General features: G+C 45.3%; 1 protein-coding gene across 1 annotated transcript in view; it reads left to right on the top strand.

Moving 5' to 3' along the window:
- The first annotated feature begins 241 nt into the window (after positions 1-241).
- ATP2A3 (ATPase sarcoplasmic/endoplasmic reticulum Ca2+ transporting 3) overlaps positions 242-18,813 on the top strand; it is a 133,734-nt gene continuing 115,162 nt past the window's right edge. The window contains exon 1 of the mRNA XM_088152196.1: positions 242-899. Within this exon, the coding sequence (XP_088008322.1) occupies positions 782-899 (118 nt within the window). The 5' untranslated portion in view covers positions 242-781. The remainder of the gene's footprint in view (positions 900-18,813) is intronic.

The raw sequence follows: 18,813 nt of genomic DNA on the forward strand, positions 1-18,813 counted from the left end.
GGTCCGAAAAGAAAAAGACCGTAAACAAAGAAGAACTCCTGCCTTGGCCAATGGCAGTAGGGCAGGAAGGTATCAAGGGCGTAACGGAACCAATCAGAAGAAGGCAGGTAGCTTGTGAATGGGGAAGGCCGGAGAGGGAGTCGCCGCGCGGTGATCCCGCTTCAGCCCTTTCAGGGGGGATAATTAATAAATGCGTAACGTTCCGGCGAAGGCGACCGAGGCTGTCGATCAAGGCGGGACTGAAGAGGATCTTCACCGCGAGCCTGGCGGTGGAAGCCGAGCAGAGCAGAGCAGAGCGAAGGAAGTGGTGGGAGGGGCGCGTTGGCAGGCAGCTCTGCTGCAGCCGAGTAGAAAGTAACTTTGCAAGGCGAGGCATGGCCGCAGTAGGAAACCTGGTGATGATCCGCCTCTGCGGCCAGGCGCGCCGGCTTTGAGTGTCCCCCGTCTTGCGGGCAGGAGACGGCTGGCGGTGCACGGACAGGAGGGCGCCGACAGCGGGGCACGGCTGGCCCTCGGAGAAGCGCAGCCTTCGCGCGCACAGCCAGCGTCGGCGCAGCAGCAGGAGGAAGGGAAGGCGCTCTGCTCGAGCGGCGCGGGAGCTCGGGCGCGGGAGGTGCTGCGCCGTCGGGGAGCCTCTCCGCAGCCGTCACGGGCGAGGACCCTGGCTCGGCTCTGACTCGCTCCGTCCGCGAGCGCAGAGGCTGCCGCCTCTCGGAGTTGGTCCGACGACCGCAGGCAGGAGGGGAGCGCCGAGGAGCGCACCCGCCGCTCGGGAGAAGGCATGGAGAGCGCGCACAGCCTGACCGCCGAAGAAGTACTGCGGCGTTTCGGGGTGCGGGAGAGCTGCGGGCTCAGCGCCGAGCAGGTCCGACGGCACCGGGAGAAGTACGGGGCGAACGGTAAGGAGGCTGGAGCCGGCCCGGCCGCTGAAGGTCGCCGGTCCGCGTTGCGCGGAACGGCGAGGATGGATGGATGGATGGATGGATGGCGGCGCGAGGGAGGGTCGCTTCGAGCAGAGCCGCCGAGAGCGCCGGCGATGTGGGGGTCGCCTGGCGCGGACTGTGGTCGCGGTCGCCCTCTCCGGCTCCGAGGAGCGTGGAGCTCCGCCGGCTTAGGCGGAGGAGGAAATCATTCGCCGAGGCACCGAAGGCACCGGCGCCTTGCCGGACCGAGCCAAAAGGTCCAGGGTCAGGCGGCATCGCTTTTCCCACGGTGGCCGGCCGACCGGCGGCAGGACTCCCACGGGCACGCCGGAGGGGGGGGGGCAGGAAGCTGCTCCTCTTCGACGTTCAGAGAGAAATTGAGCTTACCGTCGCTTTCTGTTAGCGGTCGCATCTACGAGCCGTTAGCAGGCCTGACCTCCCTGAATTTGAGCAGTGTAGTCCCTTTCTCAGTCACAACGTGAGACGGCAAAGGGCCATTTAGGCAGGTCTCAGCGGATCACGTCCAGGGTAGCCAGCCGAATGCGTTCGGGAAGCAGACCAGAGGCGGCGGCGGCGGCGGTGGTTTGCACACGCCCTTGTGCCTCATGTTTACAGATACACTGCCTCTGTCCATGGAAGCTCCCTTTAGGCGGCTGAGTAATGACTAGGAGGAATTTTGGGGTTAAGCCATCATGCAGATACATTGTGTGAATCCAGTCATGGTGGTTAGGAAACTACAGTTTGTGACTTCAACCCATTGTGGCTTACTCAGGAGACCCTAACAAAGCAAAGTATGGCTTAGTGCAATATGTGAATTGGGAGGTCGGGGCTCATGAAAGATTTGGGGGAGGGAGCCTCTAGAAGAAGTAAGAGGAGAAGAAAGAGGTGAACGGATATCCTGTGGTCAAGAGAGTTTGAGTCAGGACATCTGAATGACAAGAATTTGTGCGTAGTAAATCTAGAGAGCAACAAGGTTATAACACTTGCCTTGTAAATAGAAGGTCACTGGCTCAAAACCCAGAAGAAACTTTGAATGCCAGTATGGTTAAGGAGTTCGACTAGGAGCGGATCTCTGGAAGCTCCCTGTGTGACTTTGGGCCAGTCACCCTCTCTTGGCCCATCCTACCCTGCAGGGTTGTTGTGGGGAAAAATAGGTCTTGTGTGGTGCTTAGATATAAGTACATACCAAATACTAATATTTAAGAGTTAGGCAGAAAAGAGATAATCAGCTTGCAGGCAATATATTGAATCAGGCAGTTGTCCATTTAACCTAGTCCTGACTTTTGAGGCAGCAGTTCATAGACTTAAAGATGTTTCCCAGCTGATGGACCACTAAACCCTTTTTAACTGCGGATGATTGGAATTGAACCCTATGGATTTCTGCAGACAAAATTGCTGCTTGACCCTTAGGCTATCCTGCCACCCCCACGAGTGCCCTTCTCTGTTCTGTTTGTGGAACTGCCGGCTTCTGATTGCTAAGAGAAGTTTTCTCCCCTTCTTTGCATGAGCTAAGTGCAAACCCTTCTAGCAGCTGTTTGCAACATACTGCAGCATGGGGTATGTTTGATCTCTGCCAAGCCTCCCTCTAGATGCTGGGGGACTACAATGCCCAGAGTCCCACATGGGTTGCCTGGGAATTAGGGGTGTTCTAGTTCCAACACATCTGAGAAGCTGAGGTAGCTGCGCTGCAAAAACTATGCCCTTGTCTCTCATGAGACCAGTGAGGACGAGCTTCTTTTAGGCAAAGCTTGGCTGAATTAAACAAGATTGGTGGAGCGATGTTTTCCTCTTCGATAAGAAGCCAAGGGGATGTTCATTCAAATGCTGAATTACGTATCTGGGGCGTATGAAAGTTAAGTGGATATGAAGAGGTCAGTTTTTACATGGGTATGCAAGATGGGTCAATGGATTTGAGGGAAGCTTGGTGAGGGTCTTTGCAGTGTGGTAGATCTGATAGTCAACCCATTCTGGTCCAATTTTATTTCCAGCTCTTTCCATGTCCGGGCCATCAACGCTCCTTTTGCAACCTTTCCCAGGACTCTGAATTTGTACAACCAAACTACAGCAGTACATTGTCAAATATTCTTTTCCTACCTGTCCCCCCCCCTTGCAAAAATAAGCAGTTAGTGCAGAAAGTTATGAGAGGTAAACACCCCCTTTCCCACACTTAAGCCCATCATCCACCCTATTGTTCAAAAGTGGGCTAAAATTACATGGCTGACATTTGATTAAAATGTCCAAGTGTGAATGCTATAAATTCAGTCAATTTTTCCTGGATGGGAGAGGTTTAAGGATGGGAAGGGGAGTGACTTCTCTCCCTGTGCTTCTTATCCTTAAAGTCCCTCCCCGGGTTGTTGTCTGGAAGCTGAAATGAGCCCCCCCCCCCAATTCTTGTCATGTATAATCCTCTATACAAGAATTGTTAGGATTAAATTTCCGGATAAATGACCAGTGCCCTCCAGATGTGTTGGACTGCAACTCCCATAATCCGTTTCTTTTGCAGGTATTGACTCAGGATAGGGAGCCTTGTAGTCCCAAAGAGCTGGAACAGGTGTGAAAAGAAAATATTGGTAGTTCTGAGGACAGCTTGAAAGGATCACAACAGCTGAGAGGAATAGCGGAGAACTGGCCTTTTTCAGGTCCTGCCAGTTTAGGCAGCTTCTAAATTTTATCTGTAAAAAGCTAGAAATTCTGTACGGTTATCCTCTCTGCTCTTCTGGAGCCACAAAGGGTCCTGAGGCAGCAGTTTCAAAAAGCTTCAAAAGAAATTCTTTTATAGACGTGGCATTGACACATTTTTCTGGTTTACAAAACTTTCTTCCACAAAACTTTCAACAAAAGTTCCTTTTTCCTTCCTATGAAAACTCAACTCCCTGGTTGGTTCCATGGGTCTTTTAATCTAAGAATGCTTCAATGCGTCTTTGGCCCTTGCTGGGTTTCATTGGCATATTTAAGCCATCTTATTTCTCTCTTGGCAAGACTCCTCTCAAACCTCCCTTTTAGGGCAATATCTTATTTCTGCTATATTTTAGTTGGTCAAGAAAACCTCAGTTGCCCTCCCCAGCTATCAGCAAGCATTCAGCTTAATGAAAGATCGTTCCTCAGCAACCATCACAATATAATTAGAGCATTTATAATGTGTCTGAATTAGGGTTCAATAAAGCCATGATGGTCCACGGGAGAAAAAAATTAATCATAGTTGGGTAGTATCTGCACTTCCCAAAACTTGATGAGAAGTTTTGGAGAATTCAGAAGCTTGCATACCCTTCTGGAAGAGTTTCCAGAAATCAGCTGTGTTGGTCTTCTGCAGCTGGGGGGAAAAAGGCTATTATGACACCTTAAAAATTAACTGATTTTTAAATTATGAATGGATGAACCAGAAATTTATAAAATTCTTGTACAAGTCTGAATCTTAGACTAAGTTGAAAATACCTTTTTAAATTTAAAGTATAATTTTTCAACATGCAAATAGCATTAGAGGTGGAGTGAAATGCAGAATTTTGGGGATCCAATAAGCATAAACAGGCAATTTCCCCCCCCCTGCTTTGGTCTTCAGGGGGAAACCTTCTAGTAACAGTGGAGTTTAACTGCAAAGAAATCCCCCCACCCATTGTCTAACTAGTGTTTGGGAATAAAAGTTAAACCACAATGTAGCCATTATATTGATAAAGACTTTCCTAATTGGATTTTTGTATTAATAAACCATGCAATTGGCATAAAAATTATACCTATGTTCTAATGAAGTTCACATTTAACTTTATTAATCTTCATTTTTGGTCAATTAACAAAAGTTTTATGGGGGGGCAGAATTGGTCGAATGGCCCATCCTAGTTTTTGGGGAGCATTCTTGAATATAAATCGGGAATCTTTTGAACGCTTGTTTCTGTGTCCTTAAGTGTCTGGATACTTTTATTTTTATGATGTATTTCAAAGAGTTATGAAAGTGTAGAAAACCTGGCCTCGTGTTCTAAATATTCCTCTCTGGTTGTCTACAGCAGTGTTTTTTGAACTGTGTTGTATGGAATCATAGGCTTCCATGAAAACTTCATGGGGTTCCATCAGAGCTTGAGGAGGGAAAAAAATCACTCAAATGCAGCCACATTTCTACCACTAGAGCTTTGCCGCTTGATCAGAGGTTTCAGATTTTTTTTTTTAAACTACCAGGTTCCATGGCCTGAAAAAGTTTGAAAATCCCTGATCTACAGCAGTGATATCTCCTCAATCAAAACTTATCTTGGCACTCTTAAAAAGAGTGAGACAGACCATTGGTCCATTATCTACCTCAACATGGTTGATATATATCAATTTCTCAACCTGCCCACTTTAAGATGTGTGGACTTCAACTCCAAGAATTCCCCAACTGGCTTCCCATCATTCCCAGAAATCAGTGGAAAGAGTGCCTGGAGAGTTCTATTCCAGCACATCTGGATACAAAGTTAGAGAAGGAAGGTCTTCACTGGCAGGCGGATGCTTTCTAGAGTCTTTCCAAGCAGTCTTTCTTTAACCCTGGTCTTTGTGCATGGAAAGCAGGTGTTATATTATGGTTATCCCGGAGGACTAGAAACTTCTCTCTGAGTTTAATTTGCTTGATGTTAAACTGCATCTAATTTCTAAATGTCTTTATGTGTGCATTTGATCTTTGATGTCCTGAACCATGTGTGAAGCTGAGGTTCGTTTAATTGTGTTGTGATGCACTAATTTCAAATAGATGGATTGACATAATAGATGGATTTATATAATTTTAAGTTAACCATTGCATATGCATCTCATAATAAATGAGATTGGGTTTTTCTGGATGGGGTTTTTGTCTGTGTGTGCTTGGCATGTTAGGTGAATGTGCCAAGTGTTCTGTTCTCTTTAGTGACAGCACCTGGCTAATCGTGGCTTGGTTCAGAAGCCAAAGAAAGTGGGGCCAAATTAGTACTTGGATGGGAGACCACTGGGGAATCTCAGGATTTACCCAAGACTGAGAAATCAGCAAAATGTCCCAGAAGGCAGTGGCCAACTACTTCTGTTTGCTGCCAAAATAGTACAAGGATGTGTTCATTAAGTCACTGGGAGTTCAGCTTAACTTAAAGGACATACGCACACATTTTGTGTTTGTTGTGATACAGATATTATTGGAGTATTCTCATTTGCACCCTGTTTGATCTTCCAGGCTTCCTCCTTTGTGTGCCAATTTCCCACCCACAGGGAAAACAACTTAAGCTTAAGTAGCGTTCTTTGTTTCCTCCTAGATGAGTGTTTTTCAACATTGGCAACTGTAAGATGGGTGGACTTCAACTCCCAGAACTCCCCAGCCAGCCATGCTGGCTGGGGAGTTCTGGGAGTTGAAGTCCACCCATCTTAAACCACTGTCCTAGATTCTAAGCAGATTGATCAAATGCACGTCCTACTGAAAGACATCTTTCCTTTCAGCTCAGCAGGAGAGCACTTGCTTTACCTGCAGAGAAAGCCCCCCCCCCCCGCCCAGGACATAGAGTCCCATCTGAAACCAAGGAAAGCTGCTGTTTTTCCAACATCAGACTAAAACATTGTAAATTATCCAGGCATTTTAAATTTTGATTGTTCAATCCTGCCTTTTTGATTATTTAATAACTAATTCTAGGCCAGGGCACCCAATCGTTGGAATGATAAAAGCTCGACTTCATATTCCATTGCTGACTGTCACAATAGCGATCTGCTATTTTGTTAGGCGATTTTCCTTCCCAGCTAACTCTGTTGAGAATAGGTGGCTGTGGTTTTTCTCCTCCCTCCCCATCCTTTTCCCTTGCATGTCATGTCTTGGTAGGCAAGAAGTATCTCCCTGCTCATCTTTGCAAGCCACCCTGAGAATCATTTTAGCAAAAAGATATGATAACAATCCTTCAAAGAAATCCATTTGTGAAGCATACAGAAGGCAAGGAGGAAAGAAGGGATGTTTTCATGCTCAGACTAATTCTAAAACCGTAATTATTTAAGCAGGTGTTCAGTGTTTAATGGCTTGCTAATTTTTGAAAAACACATTTATTTCTATGGCTGCTACTATTTTTTGCCATTGTTATATAGTATTGTTTTAAAATGAAACAAAGTCTTACCCGGCTTTCTTAGAATTTTTTATATTTCACCTTTTTCTAGGGACTTCAGGAAAGGGAGAAGTTTTGGATACCCAAATGCAATCTTTCCTGATCTGGTGCCCTCCAAAAGTGTGGATTACAGCTCCCATCGTCCCCAGCCGTTATAACCAATGACTTTATAAACTAGAGATGATGGGAGTTACTACTGTATCCAACGTATAAAAATCAGGAAACAGACAAGGGTGGAACTCACTCATCGGGGAGAAAAGTGCAAATTTCCACCTGAGTCAATATTTGTCTCATTTCAAGATGTTTTTTGGGAAGAGTCCTTTCCGCCCAAGTCATATTTAACGTATGCAAATAGCTTTGATGAAGCCCAGTAAGACGGGTGTGCTAGAAGATGAAAGAAGGGACGTGGTAGGATATACGGTGTTGCCTAAATGGAGTTTTAGAAGCCTTTTTGGGGGGGTGATCATCTGCGCATTCTTTTTTTAGCATGCCTAATTTGAGTGTGTGTGTGTGTTTTCCTTTTAAAGAAAACAGACTATGTATTGTCTGTAGGTAGAGGGGAGAGGCATCTGCCTTTGCTGGTCTTCTGCATAACTTTTGGGAACTGAGGGTTGGCGGAGTCAGAAGATGTTCAGAAACAATGGTAGGATTCCTGTTTAAGAAGGAGGAAGTGGCTTTACTCTGGCTGGGTTGGTGCGATACGCTGAACTTAGCCCGGCATGAACCGTGGCAGAAAACGGACTTACCACAGATAATCAACCACCCCAGCAATGTCCCTCTGCAACTGTGTGGCCACCCACCTCCTCCTTCTCCTTTTTCCCCTTTAACTTAAAATGTGTAAAAGGGAAGCACAGCTGCCTCTTTGTCTCTCTCTCTCTTTCTCTCTCTGTGTTTCGGTTTGTTTTTTAAAGTCATTTGCACAGTCACTTTTGGTAATGGTGGGAATCGTGTCGGTCTGTAATTTCTTTTGAGCAAATCAGGACTGGCCTAGAGCGGTGATGGCGAACCTGTGACATGCGTGTCAGCGGTGACACATCATGATGTTTTAGGTGAAATGCCAGCGTTCACCAACACCCGACAACAACTATTCTCCCTGTTTGAGTTACCAAAGAAACTGAGTTTGTTTTACTTGTATTTCATTTTTGTAATTATTTGACGTTTCTTTATATAATACATAGCATCACACGTGATTGGACTGTATTTTTTTTTTAAATAAATGAATATGTAAAGAACTGTTTCTCTTTTGTTCTCTGTGTGTGTGTGTGTGTGTGTGTGACACGCCAGCTGAGTCAAGTTAGGCATTTTCCAAATTTTTGACATGCCAGGCCCCAAAGGTTCCCCGCCACTGGCCTAGACGGTGACCTGCCCCCTGAATTTGGCTTGCTTCTGAACAAGTATGAACCAAATGAGGCTTCAGAGCCTGTTACAATCCAAGAGATGGCATTGCGTTTATAGAGCTCCATTGATTTAAATGGGATTTCATTCCATTACCGGTCACTTGAGCTGGAGTTGGGTTACTCTGTGAAGGTCTGGGATTTGACTGAGAAGAGAGGAATTGCCACATTTCACACATGGTGCTCAGGGGTTTCTCGGGTGGGATGACAAGTATCATCGTCGCTCATTTTATAGTGAGAATCGCATCATTCGCGTCATGGCTACAAATAAAATCATGATACCCATAATGTTACCATGGCTTATTTTGCACACCTTTGATTGCACTAAGGCATAATACTTGGGTTTTCCTATTGTGGATTGCATGAATCCATCCACTGTGGCTTATATGTTAGGATTTATAAAACATGATTTAGGGCAGTGTTTCTCAACCTCAGCAACTTTAAGAGGTATGAACTTCAATTCCCAGAATTCCTGAGCCAGTCATACTGGCTGGAGAATTCTGGGAGTTGAAGCCCATACATCTTAAAGTTGCTGAGGTTGAAAAACAGTGGTTTAGGATATAGTATGGTGTTGAAACCCACCCAGTTGGGAATTGTTTAATAAAAAAACAAGTACAGGTAGTCCTTGCTTAACGACCATTTGTTTAGTGACCATTCAAAGTTACGATGGTGCTAAAAAAGTGACTTACAACCAGTGCCCGAAGTTATGACTGTTGCAGTGCTCCTATGGTCATGTGATTGGTATCTGGGTACTTGGCAACCAGCGCGGACTTACAATGGTTGCCACATCCCGGGGTCATGTGATCGCCATTTGCGGCCTTCCCAGCTGGCTTCTGGCAAGCAAAATCAATGGGGAACCACAAGATTTACAACAACCTTGTGATTCACTTAATGACTGCATCGCTTAGTGACCTAAATTTTGATCCCAATTGTGGTCATTAAGCGAGGACAACCTGTAAAGTCACCTTCTAGTTGACCTGGACTCTTAGTGGCATACATGGGAACATCCCCACCGTTCTCTTGGTATAATACAGCAATGTTGCCCTGCTTTCTTCTGGGATGTTTTTCAATTTGCCAATCTAATCTGCAGCCCTGGCCTTCCGAGATGCTCCCCATCCAAATACTAACCAGCGCTAACCCTGCTTAGTTTTCTTTATTAGCCAAGGTGGCCCAGGTGCTGCCTCCTAACAGGTCATGTCTGTTCAATCAATCATAGTTAAGTAAACCATAGCTTATATTGCTGTGTAAATCCAGTCAGTATGTAATCCCAGCAGCCCAAATGAAAGATGGCTTGTTTATGATGAATGAATGTTATTAAAGTGGAGCCCATTTATAAACAAGTACTGGCCTACTTGTAAAAATAAGATTGAAAAAAGGTTTCTTTAGCATGGCACTAATTTATAGTGAGTAATTGAAGGCTGCATTCAGCTACATCTCTGGAAAACTTTCAAAGAGCAAACGGAAACAACCTAAAATAAATCATTGTTGAGCTAATGCTCTTGTAGAGGCAAGATCTTTGCAGAAAGCCCAGTTGGTAGTGATTTTTCATGTTTTGGAGGGCTCGGGGAATATGGGGGTCTTGTTGCAAATCATGGGAACAGTGGCTGTAGAAGTCCTGGCCAGGGTCTTGCATTCTACAAAGCAGCCCCCCCCCCACACACACAAATGGTAGGGAACATGGGAGGAAATTTGTTAATTTTGTTCAAAGGAAATAACACTGAATAGATCCAAAAGTTAAGGTTGTAATGAATGGCTTTCACCTTATTTCACATTTGGAAGGGAAAACAGTCTTGTGCCGTTGATTTGATTGTTCATCTTAAAGCTACTTTTGGATTACTCTGCTTGCAGTTTTGCTCCCAATTTCAGGAGAAATTCAGCTCTTTACTCTAACTTTGGGTTTTTCAATCCAAGTAAGCGGAAACAAGGTACAGTACAGTGGTACCTCTAGTTACGAACTTAATCCGTTCTGTGACTCTGGTTGCAACTCGAGTTAGTTGCAAGTCGAGGTAAAGTTTCCCATAAGGTTCAATGTAAATACGGTTAATCCGTTCCGCCCTCCGAATTTGGTCGTACCACGAGGCAAATTTCCCCATAAGGTTCAATGTAAATAGGCTAATCCGCCCTCCGAATTTGGTCGCACCCCGAGGTAAATTTCACCCATAAGGTTCAATGTAAATACGGCTAAACAGTTCTGAAACATATGCATTTTATTTTTAAACCTCAAAAACCTTCCAAATGCCACAAAACCCTTCCAAACGCCACAAAACACACCACAAGCCTCACTGAACGTCTCCTTGCTACCGCGATCTCGCCCACAGGAAGCTGCGACCGCGTGGCAGCAGGGCAAATGGCCGCAGATCCGGTTTGTAGCTCGAGGCAGAGTTCGCATATCGAGGTAAATTTTTGGGGCCGGAGCTGGTCGTATCTTGAAAAATTCGTAAGGCGGGGCGTTCGTAACTAGAGGTACCACTGTATACCAGTGTTTCTCAACCTTGGCCACTTGAAGATGCGTGGACTTCAACTCCCAGAATTCCCCAGCCAGCCGTGCTGGCTAGGGAATTCTGGGAGTTGAAGTCCACGCATCTTCAAGTGGCCAAGGTTGGGAAACACTGGTATATACAGTCTTCTCTAACTTGGCACCTTACAAATAGTTTGGAACGTCAATAATCCCAACAAAAGGTGATGAACATAAAAATGGGTAGGGCTTCTATTGTGGCTGCCATTTTGACTTTGTTGACCACCCCTGCCAATGCATATAGAAGCAGAAGATTGGATGGCAAGGCTGTTAGACACTTTCAGATGCAAGGCTGGCTGATTTTCTGCTTGCAATTTTGGCATTTCCCCATCCAAATAGCAGGGAGGGGTCCAGGTTTTCCACTCCCTCCCCTAAAATGTCAGGCTGCCAAAACTGGAATTAGTGAAAGGTTCTCTATGTAAAATGGCATTGAAACGTTTTTTGGGCCCATCCTTTAATTTGCAAGCAGGTGTATAAAGAAGGATCCTTATAAGCCAATAAAAGGCTCTTTATTTTGAGCTGAAGGCAGGGTGAGAATTCCTCAAAGGAAAAAATGCAGATGCAAAAATAGAGGTATTTTGGTTTACTCCTGAGTTTTATTCCCTTTTTTATTATCCTGTGCATGTCTGCTCAGAAGGGAGGCACATTGTAATCGATGGAGCTGAGAGCCAGATGTGGCAGAGTGGTTGAAGTATTGGACTAGGACAGTGAAGACCTGGGTTCAAGTCCACTCACAGCCTTGGAAACTCACTTTACATGCTTTGAGCTAGTTGCTTTATCCCAATCCAGACTACCTCACAAGGTAGTTGTTATGGGAATAAAATGAAGGGAGATCCCCATGCAAGGTGTCTTGAATTTCCAGAGTGGATATAAATTTACTAATTAATATTAAATAGCATTTCTCAGGAAAGTGGGAATGGGATTGCAAGCTAAGCTTCTTCTGTAGGCCATTTGCCCACAGAAGCTATGTTAGCTTGGGAGAGGGGGCAGATGGTTCCTTCCAGATGTTTGGGGCATCATCTCCGCTTACATATTTCCATGATCTCAGGTTTTCTCTCCTGTGATTTAACTTTGGTTAAATTTAAGTTAAATAATGTTTCTCCTGGTCACCCAAAAATAATTGGCTCCCCACTGCCAGGGAGAAAAGGTGTTTAGAGGCTGATCTCATCGCTTTGAAGGAGTTGGTGACTTGGCAGTTGAACTTTCAAGATATAGATTTATTATTTAAAAGAAGTGATAAAACGGTTGCTAAGAAGAAAGCGTGTGCTTCTCGCATAACCGCATGTTGATTTTCCTTTCCGCAGCCCTCCTTTATCTGTTTTCTAGCTAGCCGCTAAGCTTCAGAGCAGTTCAGTCTGGAAGATGCGCTGGGTGGGACAAAGTTGGATTTACCCAGGTAATATTTCTCCTTCCCGTGCTGGCTGGGGAATTCTGGGAGTTGAAGTCCACACATCTTCAAGTAGCCAAGGTTGAGAAACACTGCTCTAGATGTTCCATTTTGTTACTTGTTTATTCTATGAATATGAATACTTTTCTTTTAAAAACATGTAACTTGTTGCTGATGCCACATCTTGAGGCAGTGAATTCTGTATGTTCCTCCTGCCTTGGACAAAGCAGTTTTTTCATCTGTTTTGATTCACCTGCCCGTTAATTTCACTGAGTGACCCAAGTTGTTATAAAGTAGGAGAGAGAAAGGCTGCTTTCTCCATATACCATAGAGAAGTGTGTCTTCCCACCATCTTCCTGTCTTTCTCTCCCCCCCCCCCACTTTTAAACTAGAAAGGCTTTAATGCAGGGTTTCTCAACCTTGGCGGCTTGTAGATGTGTGGACTTCAACTCCCAGAATTCCCCAGCCAGCATGGCTGGCTGGGGAATTCTGGGAGTTGAAGTCCACACATCTTCAAGTTGCCACGGTTGAGGAACCCTGCTTTAACGTGTTCTTTCATTGTAGGAAAGGTGCTTTTCACGCCTTTGACTAGCCTTTTCCAACCATTTTCCAGCTCTATCCTGTCCTTTTTCTTTTTCTTTTTTTGTGCCCAGGCAACTGGTGTTGTACACCATGGCCTGATTCACACATTTATTATAATAAAGGGGCTGACTTGAGTGCAACTCTGTGTCCAAGAGGAGTCTAGTCATTGCGGTTTATTGGAGTATTGTAGGATCCCAACCAATGTTGACTTGTTCATCTCAGGAAATACTTGACAGCTAAGGAAATACTGCTCTGCTATGATGTATGATCCATGATTGTATTTCCTGGGCAAGTTATCCATTTGTGTGTAGGAGTCGTTTCTCTTTATATGGGGCTAATAGCTAGAAGAGCTTTAATTTATTTCAGGTAGTGACCTCTGGCTTATGAACACATTCCCGAAGCTAGTCAACCCCTGCAGGGATGTGGAGCATGGGAATGAAAGGCCCATGTGTTCAGAAGACAAAAGACTGCCCTCCATGATGTTGTGAAATCCTCATTTCTCCAGAAGTATTTAAGTTCCTTGGGTGGTGGAAGGAGAAAGAAAGAAAGAAAGAAAAACATAACTTCCTGACTCATCCGACTCAGCTTTCTGTTCTTTTGCACATCGCCCACCTGTCAGCCCCCCAATGTACACACTTAAACTGTCTGATTCATAAACATTCATTTCTCTGCTCCCTCCCGTTCTCCCCCCTTCGGTCTCTTTCTTTGGAAAATTTCTACTTGATTCAACGCTTTGGAGGTTTGTGAATCAGAAGATAAGGAGCCATGCTGGATCAGCCGTCGTTTGCAGCTGCCTTCTCCGACCCCTGTCTTAGATCACTTAAGGCAGCGGCCCCCAACCTTTTTGGCACCAGGGACCGGTTTCGTGGAAGACAATTTTTCCATGGACCGGGGGGGGGATGGTTTCAGGATGATTCAAGCGCATTACAGGATAGGGTTTTGATGTGAGTCTGCAAGCAATTGATTTATTATGGTCTGGGTGCAGTCAAACCTCTCTGCTAATGATAATCGGTATTTGCAGCCGCTCCCCAGCGCTCGCATCACCGCCTCAGCTCCACCTCAGCTCATCAGGCATTCGATTCTCATAAGGAGCACGCAACCTGGATCCCTTGCATGCACAGTTCACAGCAGGGTTCGCGCTCCTAAGAGAATCTAATGCCGCCACTGATCTGACAGGAGGTGTTGCTCAGGCGGTAATGCAAGCGATGGGGAGCGGCTTAAATACAGATGAAGCTTCGCTCGCCCGCCGCTCACCTGCTGTGTGGCCCGGTTCCTAACAGGCCACAGACCGGCACAGGTCTGTGGTCTGGGGGTTGGGGACCCCTCACTTAAGGGGTTGGCACATCATGCAAATTTAGTAGCCTGGTCATTCTAGGACAGTGTTTCTCAACCTTGGCAACTTGAAGACGTGTGGACTTCAACTCCCAGAATTCCCCAGCCAGCATGGCTGGCTAGGGAATTCTGGGAGTTGAAGTCCACACGTCTTCAAGTTGCCAAGGTTGAGAAACAGTGTTCAAGGATCACCCCCCAACTGACCTCAAAGGACCCAAGAATTAACGAAAAGTTAGGCCCCAGGCCCTTCTTATCATCTGGACCCGGTATGAAGGATTAATTTAAGGATAACCCTCCCTTCCATCCACAGGCACATGGAAGGAGGAGAAACTGAGTCCACAGAATGTCACTATTCCTGAAGCGCACGTCTATGTGTATGCGTCTCTGCGCCTGTGTGTTTGTTTCTCGTCTCTTGTTTCTCTCTACAGGTATGAAGGGGGTGAGATAGGAGCAGAAAGGTGGCTGAGAGAACCCCCACAAATTCCTTTCCTTTCCTTTCCTTTCCTTTCCTTTCCTTTCCTTTCCTTTCCTTTCCTTTCCTTTCCTTTCCTTTCCTTTCCTTTCCTTTCCTTTCCTTTCCTTTCCTTTCCTTTCCTTTCCTTTCCTTTCCTTTCCTTTCCTTTCCTTTCCTTTCCTTTCCTTTCCTCTCTCTCCCTCCCTCCCAAAAGAGTGAAGCCAAACAGGAGCTGCCGGGCCCAGTGGGGGCTGGGATGTCTTCTTCTGGCTTTCTATTATGGCTGCTGTAAGTTTTGCTGGTTTTCTCTGGCTGAAGCCCTGCTAAATCTGTGACCCTGGAGTAAGCAGTCAATGCAGCCCTGTGGATTGTGCAACCAGGTGCATCCTGAGAGTAGGGATGTGCCATTTTGAGCTCTAAGTGGATTATTCTGACCTCACAGAAGTATGCCGATCTCAAAACCCTACTTGGAAGCTTTCAAGCAGAGCAGGAGAGAAGATGGGCACTTCTCTGCTGTTGGGGTACGTGGCCTGTGATTCTGGGTATTCTGAACGAAGCCGCTTTGCGTTCCTGGATTTACCTTGGCCCTTTTCACAGCCATCTAAATTAGTGATCATCTAGTGATGGAAGAAAATTCCACAGTTTCACTTAGTGTGATTTCTTTGTATCGGTCCTGAATTTCTCCCATTCAGTTTCGATGGATAACCCCTAATATTTAACTGATTCTAATATTATCAGTTAAAGAGAAAACTTCTTTATTGGTAGTTTTCATAACATGCCTTGTTGTATAGGCCTCTGTCATGTCTCTCCCACCAACCTCCCTTCTTTCTAACATGAGAAGTCCCAAACATTGGTTGTGGTTTGTGGGGCTTCAGTTTAGCATGTTTGTGAGCTGGAAATTATGGTTTGTAAACCTTGGTTTAGGACCAAATGTGTTGTGCAGAGCTACTAAAATTTGACCTATTCAATAGTCCATGGTTAAATGATTTGTGATTTGAGCAACATGTGAACCCAGCCATTGTAATCTTTCCACCAAGGACTGCTGATTTCGGCTACTAATCATTTGATTGTTCCTTCTCCACCTTTAGCGAGATGTACAGCGGGGCAAAAAAGTATTTAGTCAGCCACCAATTGTGCAAGTTCTCCCACTTAAAAAGATGAGAGAGGCCTGTAATTTTCATCATAGGTATACCTCAACTATGAGAGACAAAATGAGAAAACCCCCCCCAGAAAATCACATTGTCTGATTTTTAAAGAATTTATTTGCAAATCATGGTTGAAAATAAATATTTGGTCAATATCAAAAGTTCATCTCAATACTTTGTTATATATCCTTTGTTGGCAATGACAGAGGTCAAATGTTTTCTGTAAGTCTTCACAAGGTTTTCACACACTGTTGCTGGTATTTTGGCCCATTCCTCCATGCAGATCTCCTCTAGAGCAGTGATGTTTTGGGGCTGTCGCTGGGCAACATGGACTTTCAATTCCCTCCAAAGGTTTTCCATGGGGTTGAGATCTGGAGACTGGCTAGGCCACTCCAGGACCTTGAAATGCTTCTTACGAAGCCACTCCTTCGTTGCCCGGGCGGTGTGTTTGGGATCATTGTCATGCTGAAAGACCCAGCCACGTTTCATCTTCAGTGCCCTTGCTGATGGAAGGAGGTGTTCACTCAAAATCTCACGATACATGGCCCCATTCATTCTTTCCTTTACATGGATCAGTCGTCCTGGTCCCTTTGCAGAAAAACAGCCCCAAAGCATGATGTTTCCACCCCCATGCTTCACAGTAGGTATGGTGTTCTTTGGATGCAACTCAGCATTCTTTCTCCTTCAAACATGACGAGTTGAGTTTAGACCAAAACGTTCTACTTTGGTTTCATCTGACCATATGACATTCTCCCAATCCTCTTCTGGATCATCCAAATGCTCTCTAGCAAACTTCAGACGGGCCCAGACATGTACTGGCTTAAGCAGGGGAACACGTCTGGCACTGCAGGATTTGAATCCCTGGCGGCGTAGTGTGTTACTGATGGTAGCCTTTGTTACTTTGGTCCCAGCTCTCTGCAGGTCATTCACTAGGTCCCCCCATGTGGTTCTGGGATTTTTGCTCACCATTCTTGTGATCATTTTGACCCCACGGGGTGAGATCTTGCATGGAGCCCCAGATCGAGGGAGATTATCAGTGGTCTTGTATGTCTTCCATTTTCTAATTATTGCTCCCACAGTTGATTTCTTCACACCAAGCTGCTTGCCTATTGCAGATTCAGTCTTCCCAGCCTGGTGCAGGTCTACAATTTTGTTCCTGGTGTCCTCCGACAGCTCTTTGGTCTTGGCCATAGTGGAGTTTGAAGTGTGACTGTTTGATGTTGTGGACAGGTGTCTTTTATACTGATACCAAGGTCAAACAGGTGCCATTACTACAGGTAACGAGTGGAGGACAGAGGAGCCTCTTAAAGAAGTAGTTCCAGGTCTGTGAGAGCCAGACATCTTGCTTGTTTGTAGGTGACCAAATACTTATTTTCCACCATGATTTGCAAATAAATTCTTTAAAAATCAGACAATGTGATTTTCTGGATTTTTTTTCTCATTTTGTCTCTCATAGTTGAGGTATACCTATGATGAAAATTATAGGCCTCTCTCATCTTTTTAAGTGGGAGAACTTGCACAATTGGTGGCTGACTAAATACTTTTTTGCCCCACTGTATGTAAGAATGTTACCATAATGGCAATTTTACTTCCAGACTTTTAACGATTTGTAACAAGGAATTCATTTTTTTTTTCTTTGAGCAGACTCATCCTGGACTGACATGTTCCTTGTCAGTTCAGGCTCCATTAAAATATAGGTGGTTGGGGGATTTCTGTGCTAAGACACATCCATTTGTGCATTCTTATACTAAACCGCATTTGTCATTTTAAAGCTGTTTCACTAAGCTTGGATAGATTCTTTTAGAGCTCTTTGTAATCCTTTCTGAATAATCTGGAGTTGCCAGCAAATTGGGGTAGTTCACTGCTTCTGCCTAATTCTAGGTCATTTATAAACAAGTTAAAAGCATTGGGCCTTTTACGGCTCCTGAAAGGGATTCTACTTTACACCTCTCCATTTTGAAAATTACCCATTTTTTCTCCTTTCTGCTTCTTATGCCTTTATCTGAACTGGATAAGAAAAAGGTATTTTTAAACCTTTTTAAATTGACTGTGTTGCAGCTAAAAACAGGAAGTTGGATCAGGTGGAGTTTTCTCCCCCCTCCCCGTTGCGCTGACAAACATCATTTAGGAACATATGAAGGGTAATCGTTGCTCATGTCTGGGAGATGGCTGTTGAATTTCACTTTAAAAATAATTTAGAAAACATCTTGCCATATTCTACAAACAGTATTTATTATTTTAAACATTTCTGTGCTTGTTTAACAGCAAAGCAATCCCCAGACAGCTTATGTATGTAGGTAGTCCTCGGTTAACAACAGTAATTGGGACCGGAATTTCCATTGCTAAGCTACGTGGTCGTAAACCGTGACATTGCGTGACTGCATCACTTAGTGATGGCAATCCCAGCAGTCCCAGTTGCCGTCGTTAACTGAATCCCACCAGTCATTAGGCAGGGACCTACCCCGATCCAAGCCATTCCTGGCTTGGTGCCTCCTCCCAGCCCCGAGCCTCAGTAAGGTAAGGGGCTCCCTCCTCCACTGGTCCTGCCACCCTGCGTTCCACTGGCCTTGGCTTCAGAGCCTCATAAGAAGGCCGCACACGATCCTGCACACATCCTTGGGACAAGGATACGTGCAGCTTTGGGAAGAAGGTCTGGCACGGCCAAAGGGCCAGGCCAGGAGCACCTCATCAGCAGTGAGAGGAAGAAGATGGCGAAAGTCAGCTGGCGGTGGCAGGGCCAGTGGAGGCAACAGAGTGCAGGTTGGCCAAAAGGGTAGAGATGGGGGGAGATAAGGGGGTGGGAGGAGTTGAAGCGCCCCTGTGGTCATAAGTGCAGGTGGGCTGCCAAGTGCCAGAATTTTGATTATGTGACCGTGGAGGCCCTGCAACGGCTATAACTGTGGTGATAGATGTAGTGGTGCCAAGTGACAGCAACATCAGGAAGAAGGAGTATGAGAAGCTGGAGAAGTCCCAGGGCCTGAAGGAGGAACTAGAGAGGATGTAGAAAGCAAAGGCC

Source organism: Python bivittatus, unplaced genomic scaffold (assembly GCF_059951505.1).
Source record: "Python bivittatus isolate LINGU-HERP-01145 unplaced genomic scaffold, Pbiv_v1 ctg000690_np1212, whole genome shotgun sequence".
Taxonomy (NCBI): domain Eukaryota; kingdom Metazoa; phylum Chordata; class Lepidosauria; order Squamata; family Pythonidae; genus Python; species Python bivittatus.